We start from the raw sequence: 18,538 nt of genomic DNA, 5'->3' as shown, positions 1-18,538 counted from the left end.
TCGTGCAGTGGTTTGGTCGATCGGTGGTTAATGCAGGTTGTAGGCTTGTTGGAAGAGGTGGGTCTTCAGGTTCTTTTTGAAGGTTTCGATGGTAGGCGAGAGTCTGATGTGTTGTGGTAGAGGGTTCCAGAGGAGGGGTGATGCGTGATAGAAATCTTGTATACGATTGTGGGAAGAGGAGATAAGAGAGGAGTAGAGAAGGAGATCTTGTGAGGATCGGAGGTTGCGTGCAGGAAAGTACCGGGAGACGAGGTCACAGATGTAAGGAGGAGACAGGTTGTGGATGGCTTTGTATGTCATGGTTAGGCTTTTGTACTGGAGTCTCTGGGCAATGGGGAGCCAGTGAAGGGATTGATAGCGGGGGGACAGGTGGATTAGTCGGGCAGCAGAGTTTAGAATAAATTGAAGGGGTGCGACAGTGTTAGAGGGGAGGCCACAGAGCAGGAGGTTGCAGTAGTCAAGGCGAGAGATGATGAGGGCATGGACTAGGGTTTTTGCAGATTCTTGGTTGAGGAATGTACGGATTAGGCTACTTTCACACTAGCGTTAACTGCAATCCGTCACAATGCGTCGTTTTGCAGAAAAAACGCATCCTGCAAAAGTGCTTGCAGGATGCGTTTTTTCTCCATTGACTAACATTAGCGACGCATTGCGACGGATTGCCACACGTCGCAACCGTCGTGAGAAGGTTGCGCCGTGTTGTGGCGGTCCGCCGGGAACATAAAACGTTACATGTAACGTTTTTTGCTCCCGACGGTCCGCTTTTTCTGACCTCGCATGCGCGGCCGGAACTCCGCCCCCACCTCCCCGCACTTCCCCGCACCTCACAATGGGGCAGCGGATGCGCTGGAAAAATGCATCCGCTGCCCCCGTTGTGCGGCGGAGACAACACTAGCGTCGGTGACCTCGGCCCGACGTACTGCGACGGGCTGAGCCCGACGCTAGTGTGAAAGTAGCCTTAGTGAAATATTTTTGAGTTGAAGTCGGCAGGAAGTGGAAAGGGCTTGGATATGTGGTTTGAAGGAGAGATGAGCGTCAAGGATTACCCCGAGGCAGCGAGCTTGTGGGACTGGGGAGAGTGGGCAGCCATGTACTGTAAGATGTCACTCGACTGATTTATATAATGGTATGAGCGAGTCCTCAAAGCAGATTTGCCACCAGCATTTATGCTGCAACCTGCAGATATTATTAATTAGATCTCTTAGACCTAATGGAGCAAGAGTACTTTCTTTGAAAAGTCTTATCAGCATGATTGTATAATTCATTTTGAAGATTTAAGCTCATTCTCCATCCACCTAGCCTGATAGACAGCATTACAGCATCTGTCCTGCTGTGGAGATCGCAGACAGACAGTTGTATAAGCTACAGCTCATTATCTCTCTCTCATTATAAAGCCAAGTTCACTTAACCATATGTTCAGGCCAAGTGCTGTCTGTGAAAAAACGGATGACACTAACACTCTCTGGATATTACCACACCACCAGTACAGGGATTAAACTGTTCAGCTGAGAGTCTCTGAAGCTTTCCTGCTTGGATGATCTCAGCTGTTCAGTGTTGGCCACTCCCCTCTCCTATTTATACTTGCCTCTGGCAATCTGGGTTGCTAATGTTAATCTTCTACTGCCTGGTTTGGAGTTGTTGGTAGAGGCGTTTGGAGTGTTAATCTGTGATTGTTGCTTGGTGTTTCTGATATGTGCGATTTCTCTTCCTCTCCTATTTTGTTTACATCCCTTTTCTCCTTGGTGATCCTCTCTGTTGTCTGTGAGTGCATATTTGTATATTAGGTATTTTGATTTACCCCTGTACATCCTCCCTTGTTAGTGACTACTAGAGAAATGGATGTAACCATTCATACCTACTTCTTTAAAATGAGTTTTGGTTTAATGTGTACTATTGATTTATGAAATAACAATTAAATCAATAGTGGTATCCAGATTATACAGCCATTCTGACACCACTTTTCAAAGTAAATACACTTGTCTCATTAGGTATGAGAAATCTGTTTAATAATGTATGTAGTTTGTGTTTGGAAATCTGGGGACAGATCTATGTTGAAGTTGTATTTTATCCCTTTTTTCTCTTGTGTTAGTTGCTGGAAAACTAAATAATGTGTTCAGCCTATTACAGGAACGTGCCAGAGGGGGGAATGTGGCTATGGGGATTCTCTTGTAAGAGGCACACAATGTATATGTCATATATGTGTAATATGTTGCTGATTACATACTGACAATGATGCGGTTTCTTGGCTGGTGACACATCAGAACATCTTCATCATGTGCGATGGAGAGTACTTTTCCCACTTGTTTAATCCTGTAAGTAGAACAATCATAATCGCTTCCTCGTATTTTTCAGGACTTGCTATGATTGACACTCTAATAAATCAGTCATCAAGTCTTTTCATAGCTGAGCAAGCTTATTTAGGATGATGGTGAAATCTGATTATATCTGTGTCCTGTGCAGACACGACTTAGCTCATCTGAACTTCATTATTTGCGCACTCAAGTAAGTGACCCCTAGTGAAGTGTTAGGGCTAAAGAGAAGGCTCCACACATGGGAATTTCTGGGTGCAAACATGGAGAGCATTCCTATGTTCTCAATGTCTTTACTAGATATAACCGATTACCAGGGAGGAAAATATCTATTTATGGTATAATACATTTCCTATTAATTTGCTTAAAAACAATTTGTCACTGCACAGACCTTTCATGTCATCAACACTATCCCTATTAAGGGCTGTTTCAGATGTTGGTGATAATCTATCAAATGTCAGATCGCAGAGCACGGGCTGGCCGCACATCTCCTGACCTGAGCGTGATAGCTCCATATATTTCTATGAAGATGTCACGCTCGGGTCAGGAAATGTGCGGTCAGCACGTGCATTGCAACATTAGACCGATTATCACTGACATATTAGGCTATGTTCACATTTGTGTTGTTGGGCGCAGCGTCGGCGACGCGACGCAACCAACAACGCATGTACACAATGCAGCGTTTTGCAACGCATGCGTTGTCATAAGATCCTACAGATCGGGACTTTCAGCGCAGGGAAAACGCTACAAAAGTAGTGTCCCCTGCGCCCTGTCTTGTGCTTCTATATGACGCATGCGTCGTAAAACGCAGTACAACGCATACCGGCGCATGTCCATGCGCCCCCCATGTTAAAGATATGGGCGCATGACGCATGTGTGGACGACGCTGCGCCCAACAACGCAAATGTGAACTTAGCCTTAAACAGCCCTAAGGCTGCGTTCACATATCTGTGTGACACAAGAAAAAAGGGGAGCTGGGATGAGCATTGAAGTCACTGCCGAGTGCTGATAGGCTGGTAAGCGTGTCTATATGCTCACCGCTGTGTGATGGTATTCATTAGCTTACTGCCACCTTAGATCACAGGGCGGCATTAGAACAGTGTGTGAACCCGGAAGTGGATTCACCAGCTGGGGTCAAAATACCTCTAGTGCCTGAGCTGCAACTGGAGACATGCGCAGCACTGTTAATGAGGACAAACAACAGACATAGCAGTATGGTATGTGTGGCTCTACCATTTGTTGTAAGATGGTCTCACTGGCTATATAAGGAGACCAGACCGACATGGACCCACTCCTGCAACCAGGCATCATCTTATATCTATGATGGTTCTGTGTGAACACTACAATACCATATGCCTCCTGAAGAACTCGTATCATGGGAGGGAAACACGTTGAGGCTGATGCAGATTGAGCAGTAACAGGAGCTATTTGAGCATGTTTGAGCCAAGTGCATTTTATAGCCATCTGATAGAGCATTTTTTGTGATTATGGTACAATGAAGTGGTGTTATTTATGGGCTATAAACTGGGGTATCAAGACCTCACTGTATAATCATAGTCTATGTTTTAAAGCCCTGTAAGTCTTCTCACCACTGTCTTTGCTCTATTTAACATGCAATAATGTTGCTTTGACTGACGTTATGCCAATCTAGTAATTTTTTACCAAGTGGTATCTTGAATTTCTTTATTTAATATCTTGGTGCTGATCTGTGTTGGGACAGCACAATAAAGCTATAATCTACATAGACTGTTTTTTTTGTGTGTGGTTTTTTTTTCAATATATTATTAATAATGCTCATTCTAAATGCCTGTTGGCATGAGGTTTTGGCATCATAACTCATGCTCATAACTGTTATACAGGACATTTGGTGGCTCTTGGGGTTGGCCTACAATTTTTTCTCCCCAGTTTTTTGTCTCCTTTAGTTTGTTACCTATTTTTTAGGAGGCATATTATAGGGAAACTGAGGAGTAGCCTTCGTTGAGCGTCTTGTGGTAGGGTGCCAACCTCCGCAACTAGGTAGGGACGTGGTAAATAGGGATTGTATAGGGTTTTTATACCCCCCACCTGTTTTTTCCACTATAACTCTTATTGTGTCTGGGTTTTTTTTGTTAGATAATGTTGGTTTTTTGATACTTGTGTAGTACCCTTTAGGTGTTTATTTATGGACCCTCCTGGCATGCTTTAATTGATTTCACAACGGTGGTTCTTGTCCCAAAAACATTGTTTGAAGTTTTCCCTAATTCTAATTATCAGTATATCTATTTGGCATATTTGAATACACCACATGTAGATCTATTGGTGTGCATTATTCTAGGGGATTCTAGGGATATTAGGGTGAGCCGCCGTTGAGTGGTGGCGCCATCAAGAGGGTGCCAACCTCCGCTGTCAGGAAGGGTTCATTGAGGGTTTACTAGGGCTAATTAGGTTTTATATTAGCCCATGTTGTTATAAGTGACACGGATCAGCAGCATTTTCTTTGTTTAATTTTTTAAACATGGTGTACTATGGGGTTTTTTCTATCCCCTTTTTTAGACTTGATAAATAAGATTTTTTTTAGAGGTATTAGTTTTCTTTGTTTATGAGCCATAATTATAACTAATCCTATTTGCATCAATTACATTACAACTTCTTGTGACACAAGAAAAAAAGACAGAACACGGACACATAGAGTTTTACTGATCCAAACCTATATCAGTTTGAATACCGGATCCATTTCTCGTCAGAGTAAGGCCACATTCACACATTCAGTATTTGGTCAGTATTTTACCTCAGCATTTGTAAGCCAAGACAAGGAGAGGAACAATTAGAGGAAAAGTATAATAGAAACACATCACCACTTGGGTATTTTTCACCCACTCCTGGTTTTGGCTTACAATAATGAGGTAAAATACTGACCAAATACTGAATGTGTGAATGTGGCCTAACATAGTTTTCCTATCTTAGTTTCACTATTTTTTGACATCTTCATTGCTAAGAGTCATTGGAGAAAAAAAAAGTTCAGACAGTTTACCCGCTTCAGTGAAAAATGCAACTAGGAATGACACCTGAGAGAAAAATCATTCCATCTCTCTCAAATGGTAATACTCAGACTCATTCAGATGAGCATATTACCCAGGTTGTGCCATTTGAGGAAATTTCGGACAGCACTTTGACAAATGTGATCCATTAGGACAATTCAAATGACCTATTTTTCACATAGACCAAATCTCCGCATGAAAAAAAAAATCTACCTGCACTATTCCCATCTGAATATGGGTTAAGAATCATCTATACAAGTTTATGGGTGTGTGAAAAAAAAAATCCCATATGGATCATTTTTGCAGCATCTGATTTTTATAGATACGTTGCCATTATTATCCTAGGAAAGTGTATTTCACCTAATACATTTTAAAATGTTGATGTACAAAAACAAATGTTACACAGATGTCACATGGGTGGCTAACAGATGATATTATTTTTACTTGATACTGATATTTTTAATTTTTTTCCCCATTATTTCTCCTTCGCCTCATTGGGGGACACAGGACTGTGGGTGTATGCTTCTGCCGCCAGGAGGCTGACACTAAGTAAACGTGAAAAAAGTTAGCTCCTCCTCCGTAGTATACACCCTGACACTGGCTACCGAAGAACCCAGTTTATGCTTAGTGTCTCAAGGAGGCACATTTCTGGGTTCTGATCTTTTGGACTCTGTTTTCAACATCTATGGATTGAAGGGGCGACAGACCCTTCTGAGGGTCCGATCTCCCCAAACCATCAACGGGCAAGCACGTGGGATCTCCCAACGTATCCTTCCCCGCTACGTGGGATCTTTCACCGGACTTGGCCCTGACCACCCTAAGGTATTTAGACCCTAGGCTGTACAGGCGCCCGTGTGATGTCCGTGTGACCCCCTGATTCCTACACCCCTGCTGCTGCGGTGATAGATGGGGTGGTGGACGGTCCCTCTCCTTATCCTGGTAGATAACGGAGATCGGGTTCCTGCACCGTCATTTGCCTCCCCCTCGCTGTATTTACTCTGGGAGAGGGGAGCGCCTGAGAGGCCGCACTATGCATTTACCAGGCGCTGCGGGCATCTTGGATAGCAGGTGCTCTGCGGTGTGGCGGTTCTTTCATGTGTCGGCCGCGGCTGTGGTTGTGCTGCGGCAGTGCGGGTGCGGTACCGCCGCCGCCATTTTCTATTCTTGGCGGCCGGCTTTGCGGTATTGTACGGCGGCACCGCGGTCCTTCCCAGGCTCTGCCTGGTCTCCAGCAGGCATGGGGACAATTTCCGGGTAGCTCTTGGCCCGGACTTCCGCCCAGCAGACCGCGCTGTTAGGCTCTGCCCCCTCCGGCGCGCCCACTTCCGGTTCCGCCTTTCCTCCCTCAGAGAGAGAAGAAATTGAGGCCCCGGCTTTAGGCCTACTACAGGCCGCATCGCAGCATGGCGGTTCCGCCCCTGAAGTCTTCTGGGGATAAAGGCTGCATCATTTCGCTCCGCATCGTGCATTCGGATCCATCGCTATAATCGTGGGGACACAGGACTGGGGTAAGTGCTTCTCCCTCCTGCTGACAGAAGCACTATTTTTGTCCCAGTCTCAGGCCCTGGGTATAGCCTTACGGATCACTATGTCTAGAAGGGTTAAAGCTCACACGATTCTATATACCGGTTGTGCAGCTTGTCGTGTCTAACTCCCACGTGCCCAGAGTAACCCTCTTTGCGAGGCCTGCGATTCTGAACGTGCCCAGGAGCCCCCCCCCCCCTGCCAGCTTCCCAGCGATCTCTGAGGCTGGGGCGGTTCTGCCGGAATGGGTTACGTCTTTGACGCAATCCATGGCGTCCCTTACTGAAGCGATAAAATCCCTTCAGACCCCGGCTGTTAGGGCCAGCAGTCCATCCCCCTCGGAGAGGGCCTCGGGGTCTCAGGAGCCTTCGGGCTGCAGGGGCCTCGCTCGCACTAGGCTGACACGTGGAAAGCGGATTCGCACAGCGTCGCCCAGGCCCTCAGGTGCTTCTGCATCCTGGAGCTCTGTGTCTCGTTCTCCTTCCCCAGCTGAGAGTGGGGAGGTTGAGACAGATTATGAGTCAGAAGGGTCCCTTAATTTTGAAAATCCTGGTTTTCAAGAGTCGGTAGATAGCCTGATTGAGGCTGTCAATCAGTCCCTGGGGATAGAGGACGAGCTCGCCTCTTCCTCAGATCACAAGGTCTCATTTAAGCGGGCCAAGCGGGCCCATAGGGTGTTTTCTTCTCACACTGAATTTGAGGACATGATCCGACGTAACCGGGAGCACCCGGACAAGCGTTTTTCGGGGCAAAGGGCTCTGAAGGCTAGGTATCCCTTTGCTACTGAGCTTTGTAGTAAATGGGCAGAAAATCCTGCTGTGGATCCTCCGGTGTCCCATTTAGCCTCTAACATGTTGCTTTCTCTCCCTAATGGATCGGCAATTAAAGATCCTACGGATCGTCTTATAGAGAGTTTGGCTCGTTCAGTTTTTGAGGCTTCAAGTTCGGCACTTTTTCCTTCTTTTGCGGCAACTTGGGTTGCCAAGGCTATGATGTCTTGGTCAGAGTCTTTAACAAAGGCTCTTCAAGAAGGGGATTTGTCAGCGGAATTGGCGGAAATGTCTTCTCAGATTGCACTCGCTGGTAGTTATCTGATTAATGCATCCTTAGATGCTGCAGATTGTGCCTCTTCAGCTGCTGCTAACGCTGTTGCTGTTAGACGGGCTCTCTGGTTAAGAACATGGCGGGCTGACTCTACCTCTAAAATGTCGCTTACAACCCGTATCAGGGAGGTCGTTTGTTTGGAGAAAAACTGGACCAGCTGATTTCGGACTCCACTGGAGGGAAAAGTAAGTTTCTTCCTCAGCAGAGGATTAGACAGCCTTTTTGCCGCCAATTTCTGGCCTGTTTCAGACCCTTTCGCAATGCTAGATGGGCCCCAACATAGGGCTCTACTGCGCAGGGTCGACCCAATCAGGACTGAGATGTTCGGTTCTCTTATACAGCCAACCAGGGAGGAAGAATGCTTTCCCAGTCAACTAGATCCAGAGGATCTAGGACTCAAAGGTTTTCGACCAAGTGACTGGAGGCCTCCTCTGAGTGCCTCCAACAGAGTAGGCAGACGTCTACTTTTGTTTCACCAAGTCTGGCTTCAAGCGGTCCACGACCGGTGGGTGGGAGAGCTCGTATCTTCAGGTTAGAGCTTGTCCGTCTGCCTCCTCCCCGGTTCTTCCCATCCCGTCTTCCCAGGTCCGAGTCCCTCCGACAAGACCTGTACAATTCCATAGAGTCCCTTCGTCTCAGCGGAGTCATTTCTCCTGTCCCAAGGGAGGAAAGGTTTCAGGGCTTTTATTCCAATCTTTTTTTAGTCCCCAAAAAGGACAGAACAGTAAGACTTATCCTAGATCTAAAACTCTTAAACAGGTTTGTCCGCGTTCGTCCCTTTCGGATGGAATCGCTCCGGTCAGTCATCGCCTCACTGGAAAGGGGAGAGTTCTTGGCCTCAATAGACATTCAGGATGCCTACCTGCATATTCCCATTTTTCCTCCTCATCAAAAATTTCTCCGGTTTGCCTTGAACAATCTGCACTTCCAGTTCACGGCTTTACTCTTCGGGCTAGCCTCTGCTCCCAGGGTGTTCACAAAGGTTATGTCGACGGTGGTATCCATTCTACACTCCCGAGGCATAGTTGTCTTGCCTTACCTAGATGATCTTCTGATCAAAGGGACGACTTTTCAATCCTGCGGGTAAAATGTTGGCATCACTCTAGACACCCTTTCTCGTCTAGGTTGGCTAGTAAATTTAAGGAAGTCATCCCTTCAACCATCTCGGAGGATCTCATCTCTTGGAATGATCTTCGACACTTCTCAAGCCCTATCAATCCTTCCTCAGGACAAGGTCCTTGCCCTTCGGCAGGAAGTGAGGATTCTTCAGCAACCATACTCTCATACGATCCGGTACTGTATGAGGGTGTTAGGAAAGATGGTTGCAACTATAGAGGCAGTACCATTTGCACACCTCCATCTTCGACCTCTCCAACAGGCGATCCTAGCAGTGTGGAACAGAAATCCGCTCTCCCTCAACCGCCGTGTTCGGTTGTCTCTCCAGGTCAGGCAGAGCCTCTCTGGGTGATTGAACAGCTCATCCCTACTCAGGGGGAAGCCCTTTCCCCCAACCAATTGGCTAGTGGTTACAACAGATGTCAGTCGTCTGGGTTGGGGAGCTGTGTTCTTTCTCCACGCAGCTCAAGGACGCTGGTCTCCTCAGGAATCAGATCTCCCCATCAATCTCTTAGAGATTCAGGCAGTTCGGCTTGCCTTGCAACATTTCCACCATCTTCTGGCGGGTCGCCCTGTCCGAATTCAATCGGACAACGCCACAGCTGTGGCCTACATAAATCACCAGGGGGGCACCTGCAGCAAGGCAGCCATGCAGGAAGTAAGACAAATTCTGTTCTGGGCAGAGAGAAATCACTCTGTGATTTCGGCGGTCCATATTCCGGGCGAAGAAAACAGGGCAGCAGATTTCCTAAGCAGTCAGGGTCTAGCGTCCGGGGAATGGTCCCTCCATCCCGATGTTTTTCTGCAGATATGCCATCTTTGGGGGACTCCGGACGTGGATCTAATGGCATCCAAGGGCAATGCCAAGGTACCCAGATTTGTCTCTCGGTACCGGGATCCACAAGCTATAGCCGTGGATGCGCTAGTACTGTCCTGGAACCAATTTCATCTCCCTTATCTGTTCCCTCCTCTGGCTCTACTCCTGAGGGTAATCAAGAAAATCAAATCAGAGAGAGTATCTGCTATTCTGATTGCCCTGGATTGGCCACGACGGACCTGGTATGCAGATCTAGTACAGCTTCTCGCCGGAGTTCCATGGCAGCTCCCCAATCGTCCAGACCTTCTATCTCAGGGGCCGATTTACCACCAGAACTCAGGGGTCCTACGTTTGACGGCCTGGCCGTTGAATCTTGGGTGTTGACTCAGGCAGGGTTCTCCCAAGAGGTGGCAAATACCATGATCAGTGCACGTAAAACTGTTTCAGCCAGGATCTACCATCACACTTGGAAAGTTTTCCTTTCTTGGTGTAGAGAACGCGACCTCCCTCCTCTGCATTTTTCCGTCCCAAACATTCTGGCTTTTCTTCAAGCAGGCCTGGATTCAGGGCTTGCTCCAAGTACTCTTAAGAGGCAGATTTCGGCCTTATCGGTCCTTTTTCAGCGTAGGATTGCTACTAACCGTCAGGTCAAGACTTTTTTTCAGGGAGTCGCTCATAAGGTGCCTCCTTATAGGACTCCTTTGGAAGCTTGGGACCTTAATTTGGTCTTAAGGGCATTGCAGGAAGCCCCTTTTGAGCCTCTTCAGGATATTTCCTTAACGTCGTATTTTTAGTGGCCATAACTTCCATAAGGCGGGTATCAGAGCTGGCAGCCCTCTCCTGTCGTTCCCCCTTTCTACGTTTTCATCAGGACAAGGTAGTGCTCAGACCAGCACCCTCTTTTTTGCCGAAGGTTGTTTCCTTTTTCACATTAATGAGGATATAGTTCTAACTTCTTTTTGCCCGGTGCCTACGCACCGTGTAGAAAAAGCCCTCCATATGTTGGACCTGGTGAGAGCGCTGAGAAGATACATTTCCCGAATGGCTCCTTTTCGCCAGACGGATGCTCTGTTTGTCCTTCTGGAAGGCCACAGGAAGGGTTGCGCGGCTTCGAAATCCACCCTGGCCAGGTGGATACGGGCAACTATTCAGGAGGCCTATTGCGCCAAAGGCGTGATGGTTCCGGCCGGAATCAAGGCTCATTCCACTAGAGCAGTGGGGGCTTCCTGGGCGATTCGGCACCAGGCCTCAGCAGAACAGGTTTGCAAAGCAGCGACCTGGTCTAGTCTGCATACCTTTGTCAAACATTATAATGTCCACTCTCAGATCTCTGCAGGTGCAAGTCTGAGTAGAAGGATTCTTCAAGTGGCGGTGGCACACTTATAGAAAACCGTCTGGATGAATTATTACTGGTGAGTTAATTTCCCACCCAGGGACTGCTTTAGGACATCCCACAGTCCTGTGTCCCCCAATGAGGCGAAGGAGAAATAGGGATTTTTGTGTTACTCACCGTAAAATCCTTTTCTCCGAGACGCTCATTGGGGGACACAGCTCCCTCCCTGGTAGCCTTATGGCTGCTTTGGTTATTTCGGATTCTATTTAGTCAGTAGGACCTTTTCTAGACATAAGTTTTCTGTATTTATGCTGTTACATTATTTCTTGTGTTTTGTTCTCCTACTGCTTTTGCACCAAACTGGATTATTCGGTAGCCAGTGTCAGGGTGTATACTACAGAGGAGGAGCTAACTTTTTTTCACGTTTACTTAGTGTCAGCCTCCTGGCGGCAGAAGCATACACCCACAGTCCTGTGTCCCCCAATGAGTGTCTCGGAGAAAAGGATTTTACGGTGAGTAACACAAAAATCCCTATTTCACCATTTACATATCATTTCCATATCTTTCGATCCTGTGATTTCCATTATTCCACAACTTTTCCTTCTTAGTGTTGTAATTTTAATTTTGAGGACTATAATATACTGGATGAGTCACTGAGTGGCCACCCAGGGGTTGAAAAGTAAATTGCAGCCCGTCTAGGCTTTTCTATTATGTCTTCATATTGTACTGAACTTGGTTCATGAGGAACTGGAGTTAATATCAAATTCAAGATAAGGAATGGGCCACATATGGAAACAAAAATACCTTTATTAACTGGAAGCAAATAGAGATCTTAAAAGTGAGACCTGCTACCTGATGCATTGTTACTGGCAACGCACTTTCCCACTTTTACTTTATGAAAACATTATTATCATTATTTTAATAGCCATACATTTGTGATCATCACTTACTGAGCATCTTTAGAACTTGAAATAGAGTACAAAGATTTTCTCTGGAGAGTCTAAAATAATCTGATTTAATTTCCTAGGAAACACTCTGAAGTGTGAGCTGACATGTCGGGCGATGGGCTACAGGTTCTACGTGAGGCAAGCTGAAAAAGTAATAGATGGGACAGCGTGTGACCACAATGGGACGGCAGTATGTGTATCCGGCCAGTGCAAAGTAAGTGATTATTCTATTTATTGTATGCATAGCGACCTACGTGTCATCTATTGATAAAAGGAACTTGACGGATGATTCATTCAACAACGGGCAGCATGAATCGAACAATTGCAAAATTACTTCAGCCGTTTACATTTCACTCTGAAAAGTTGTGTTGTTTCCGAGAAAACACACTTTGAAATTCCAGTCAGGAACTATGCGTCTTGGGTGACTAGTTTGAGGTTGATTCCCGGGCACCTTCTTCCTGTCCTTTCCCATGACTTACAGGCCTGTATGTTTAGAGACAGACCTACTAGGTTAGGCAGAGCGGGGTAAGGAGAAGCCACAAGGGACCAACTTCAGACTGGATATCGGAAACAAATATTTCCCAGCTGGCTTTACAAAATGTTACCTCAGAAGCATTTCAGAATGAAACTTGCACAGCTGCAATATTTCCTGGTTTGGACAGAATCAGTTGACAGCGTCCCTTAGTGCTCTATGTTTTTTCTCTGTTCACTATTCCAATAGTATATACTTTCTTGTAAATTATAAGTGATCCTTTATCAGATCGATGTAAAAGGTATGTTTGCCTTCTGTATATTATTTCTTTCTACATGCTATCTAAGACTCTACGTGTGGATTTAGATGTATAGCTGCATCATTGTGGCTTAGTTTCCTAATGGTTTCAGTTTGGGATTTTCGTGTATACGTCAAGTCAGTGTATGTTATATATCCAGCACTGTGTACATCAATACTGTTTAAAGCAAACCTGTCATGTGAAAAAATGCTGTTAACCTGCAGATATGGGGTCAGTCTGAAGGTTAATAGTGTTGTGTACCAGCCCGGCTAGGGCACTTAGACCCCCGCTGCCGAGAGTAAATTATCTTTATCCCCCTCCTTGCAGAGTTCGGGTTTCAGTCATAGGGGTGGTGCTGGAGCAGGTTCAGTCAACACTCTGTGTATAGTGAGTGGCATTAGTAGCTGCGCTTCTGGCCATGACTGACTGCTGGACCTAATTCGTATTCTGCTGTCAGTCCTAAAAACAATGCCAGAGTACTGGCATACTCGAAAATATACTAGGAGAGGGACTGGAGTGAAATTGCGCCAAATTTTGCAAATTTTTAAAAGGTTGCAATTGATGAGTCAACCTAAAACATCTGGAACTGCTAGATTCCACTCAAAGTGGAAAACAAAAAATAATAGGCGAGCACAACTAAAATAGACTTAAAAAAAAGAAAACATAGAATAATGAATAGGATGCAAACAAAATAAAAGGCACAGAATACACAAAACTAGACTAGATATTGTAGTTTCTGCAAATGTTTCAGTGAAGAACATTAACAAAATCGCTGGCGCATGCTTCAGATTCTATATTTCCACATTGGGGCCTTTGTATAGTAAATGTTCTTTGTGCTCTCCTCTGTATGTGCACACTCTGCTGTAATGACTTTGTATGAATAGGAGCTTTCCATCATCACAGCCATTATTTAGGGACCCATGTTTGCATCTGAGTGAGGAATTGCTGGAATTACCCATATGATATGGTATTTAGATTACCTACGCAAACAATGGATGTGAATATGTTGTGACATGTTGTTGCTTTTATCTCAGCTCCCTTTATTATTACATTCTTCTTTTTTTTTCCTCTAAATTCCTATAGATCATATTTTCGAACCCATTCACATGTAATTTGTAATGTGTCTCAGAGTTTTCCAAAAGTAGTTGCCATAAACTGGTAACCAATGTAATGGAAACCAGACAAATGCCTGCCATGTGTGGGCCCAGTCACTGCCATTATTTTTTGTTTTGCTGCTGCTATAGTGAAATAGAAATATGATAATAATGGTGCAGGTATGAACAAAGCCATTACCGATGGTAATATTAGATAGAGTATGATCAGTGTCTCGTTATGTGTAATTTTGTCTGAACATGGAATATCTTTTTGTTTTATTTTGAAAATGTAGAACATTGTAGAGTGGACTAATTTCATGTCTACATAAATAATTTTATTTAGTGTATTATACTTGCGGTCCCTAAGTAAAAACTTAAAACAGTTAATTACTCAGTCTTAGGTTACGTGCACACTGCATGTGTGCACTTGGCCTGCAATATATCTCAGGAGCTTTGCCTGACATTCAGTACTGTGCAAAAGTTTTAGGTAGGTGTGGGAAAGAAATGCTGCAAAATATGAATGCTTTCAGAATACGAATGTTAACTTATTTTTTATCAATTAATAAAATGCAAAGTAAATGAGCAAAAGAAAAATCTAAATCAAATCAATATTCGCTGTGACGACCGCCCATTGCCTTCAAAGTAGCATAATTCTCCTAAGTACGCTTACATAAAGTCAGGAATTATGTAGGGATATAGTCAGGTGCATGAATAGCCAGTTATAATGGTTATAATGATCATTTTCATAGGCAGAATGAAACCGTTATTATTAGATGCATAAACAGCTGTATAGGAGGCTTAAAATTGGGTGAGGAATAGCCAAACTCTGCTGCAAAACGACATTGTAAAAGACCATTTCATGTCACAGGTCATACACCATGGCAAAAGTAAGCACAGCAACAAGGTAGTTACACTGCATCATTAGAGATTTCAAAGCAGACTGGGGTGTCAAAATGTGCTGTTCAAGCTTTTTTGCAGAAGTATCAAGAAATGGGCTACATGGAGAATCATAGACACTGTGGTCGGCCACGGAAACTTAGTGTAGCAGATCAAAGAGACATCAAACTTCACTTAGAAATTGGAAGTTGTCCAGCAGTGCCATCAGCTCAGAACTAGCAACCAGTGGGTTCCAGCTGCATCCATTTACTGTCTGGGGAATTCTGGTCAGAAGTGGTGTTCATGAAAGAGTTGCAGCCAAAAAGCCATAACTTTTACATAAAATCGAGGCCAGATGAATTAACTATGCACAAAAACATAGAAAAAAATAAAATGTAAGAAAAGAAGGACTGATTATTTAAAATTTGAAATATTTGGCTGTAATAGAAAGCCGCTTGTTCATCAAAGGGCTGAAGAGCAGCAAAATAATGAGTGTCTGCTGACAACAACAGAACATGGTGGAGGTTCCTTGGAAGACTGGTGCTGCATTTCAGCAAATAGGGTTAGGGATTTGTTCAGGATTAATGATGTTCCTAATGATCAGAAATACAGGCAGATTCTTATCCATCATGCAATACCATAAGTGAGGTGTCTGGTTCCAAATTTACTCTGCAGAAGGACAATGTCCCCAAACATAGAGCCAATATCATTAAGAACAATATTAAGAGAAACAAAGCCATAAATAGTGATAATATGCCCACCACTGAGCCCTGATCTCAACATCTTCGAGTCTGTCTGGGAATACATAAAGAGGCTGAAGGATTTGTATAAGTCTATATCCATTAGAGATCTGTGGTTAGTTTTATTAGTTGTTTAGAAAAACATTCCCGCCATGTTCTTTCAAAATCTATATACAAGTGTAGTTAGAAGAATTTATGGTGTATTGAAGGCAAAGGGTGGTCGGTCACACAAAACATTGATTTGATTTAGTTTTCTCTTTTGTTCATTCACTTTACATTTTGTTAATTAAAACTTCTATTTTTTAAATCATTATTTGCAGAATTTTTTCCATACCCTGCACCATACTATAAATTGTATTGGTCTCATAGGTCCTTATTTACCGGAAAGTTGTGTGTTTTTGGCCTACATCTTGCTAGTATGAGACTGTATAGCATGAATTTTACTGTATAGGAAAGCTCAGCAGAATGTGCTTTCCTATAGAAATGGCCATTACAAAGAAATGTATAAGTTTTTACAATACGTCCCTATGGTGGAGATATGCATAAACATCTATCCTGTGGCCAATGTTGGGCACATATTTCATGAGTGTATGTGCCTGATAGTGGGCACAGGCACCATGTACTTCGTCACAATGAAGGGATTGAGATGTTAACAGAAGTAACTGACTTTTCACCTCTGTGATTTTACAAGACAAAATTGCCAGTATTCACCCATTCTAAGACACAAACGAGATCATATGTAAGTGCATGTCATTGTAGTTAAAACATAATGATTAAGTATGAAAATGTTTTAATGGACATTAAAAATAAATCAACTTTAATAGTTTAAGTAAAAAGTAGAGGAGAATGCGTTAAATATATTTTTTAGCCAAGAAATTCTTCATCATTTAATTGAAATGCAAACTTATATTTACCCCCAAATCATAAGTAGGAAACTAAAACTTATTATGCAAAATACTTGGCCTCAAACAGCTACATTGATGTAAAGTAATAACCTTTTTTCGAATGTGGGAAGGCTACAATGAAAATATTCTTCAGGTCCTTGAAGTAAATGGCCATATCCTTTTTATGTCGTTTTCTACAGTGATTTTTTTCCTCTTAGAATTATTGTTTGAATAGTTTTAGTCCATTGTGAAAAAAAGTGCATTATAAATAGTTGTTGTTTGCTTGACTGCTGGGACTTATGCGTATCTTGAGTTGTGTTCAGTCATCTAAGCTCAATTTGTTCAAATAAAGTTTTTAGTGCAAAAAAATGCATTTCTTTAAATGGCCCCAAAGTTATCCTTTTTCTTTAAGTTTAAGACATATGCCAATTAACGTAGCAAGAATAAAAATAAGCTCAAACAATAACTGATTGCTACAGATGGAAAGAAGACCCGTCCATTGGAGGTGACAATCTGAAAGGTAATAGGGAAAGACAGTGGCATAATTGAAGTACTAATTTGGACCTGGATACCCCCAACATGTTAGTCAGATATATGGGCCTTTGTAGGTGTTTTCCCCTACCTTTCATTATGTAGTAATGTCCAACATTCTGGGCCCCTTCTAGGGTGAGTCTCTGAAGATAAGCAAATTGTGGTCAGATTGGGGAGTAGTTATTTTAAGGTTAAATAGAGAATTAAAGCATGTAATTATGAAGTCTGGTATGTGGCCATCTTGTTGAGTGAATGACCTTAGTAAAAATCCCAAAGAAAAAGCAAGCAGGAGTTTGGGGGCAGCGGAATGGTTGTCTGAAAATGATCAGGCCACAATCAGCAACCTAATCAACTCTATGCGAAGGAAATGTGTTGCACTGTGTGAGATAAATGGTGGTCACAACAGATACTGAGTGGTTTTCTGACACCCCCTGGACCCCTCAATGCTGTAAAACTGCACATTTTAGTGTGGCCTTTTTTATTGTGGTCAGCCTAAAGGCTGAGTCACACATAACGATATCGTTAACGATATCGTTGCAACGTCACGCTTTTGGTGACGTAGCAACGATCCCGCTAACGATCTTATTATGTGTGACAGCGACCAACGATCAGGCCCCTGCTGGGAGATCGTTGGTCGATGGGAATGATCAGGACCTTTTTTTGGTCGCTGATCACCCACTGTCATCGCTGGATCGGCGTGTGTGACGCCGATCCAGCGATGTGTTCACTTGTAACCAGGGTAAATATTGGGTTACTAAGTGCAGGGCCGCGCTTAGTAACCCGATATTTACCCTGGTTACCATTGTAAAAGTTAAAAAAAAAACCAGTACATACTCACATTCTGATGTCTGTCACGTCCCCCGGCGTCCACAGGGTTAAAACTGCTTTCGGCAAGAGTGCTAATATGCACGCGCTGCTGCCGAGAGCTTCCCTGCACTGAATGTGTCAGCGCCGGCCGTAAAGCAGAGCACAGCGGTGACGTCACCGCTGTTACTGCCGGCACTGAACCCTGTGGACGCCGGCGGGGGACGTGACGGACATCAGAATGTGAGTATGTAGTGTTTTTTTTTTAACTTTTACAATGGTAAACAGGGTAAATATCGGGTTACTAAGCGCGGCCCTGCACTTAGTAACCCAATGTTTACCCTGGTTACCTGGGTGCTGCAGGGGGACTTCGGCATCGTTGAAGACAGTTTCAACGATGCCGAAGTCGTTCCCCTGATCGTTGGTCGCTGGAGAGAGCTGTCTGTGTGACAGCTCCCCAGCGACCACACAACGACTTACCAACGATCACGGCCAGGTCGTATCGCTGATCGTGATCGTTGGTAAGTCGTTTAGTGTAACGGTACCCTAAGGCACACTTGTGCAATAATTATGCTGCCTAATCAGCATCAGATATGCCACGCCTGTGAGGTGGATGGATTATCTCAGCATAGAGATGCTCACTAATGCAGATTTATACAAATTTGTGAACAA

The 18,538-nt window shown here is 44.2% G+C and overlaps 1 protein-coding gene across 2 annotated transcripts in view; it reads left to right on the top strand.

The window, feature by feature from the left end:
* The window catches only part of THSD4 (thrombospondin type 1 domain containing 4), a 1,053,272-nt gene that overhangs the window by 442,796 nt on the left and 591,938 nt on the right, over nt 1–18,538 (top strand). For both annotated transcript variants that reach the window (XM_077263867.1, XM_077263868.1), the window contains exon 7: nt 12,248–12,381. In XM_077263867.1, coding sequence (XP_077119982.1) covers nt 12,248–12,381 — 134 coding nt within the window. The remainder of the gene's footprint in view (nt 1–12,247; nt 12,382–18,538) is intronic.

Source organism: Ranitomeya variabilis, chromosome 5 (assembly GCF_051348905.1).
Source record: "Ranitomeya variabilis isolate aRanVar5 chromosome 5, aRanVar5.hap1, whole genome shotgun sequence".
NCBI lineage: Eukaryota > Metazoa > Chordata > Amphibia > Anura > Dendrobatidae > Ranitomeya > Ranitomeya variabilis.
The sequence above is the reverse complement of the archived record's forward strand: the minus strand, read 5'-3'. Positions and strand labels throughout refer to the sequence as shown.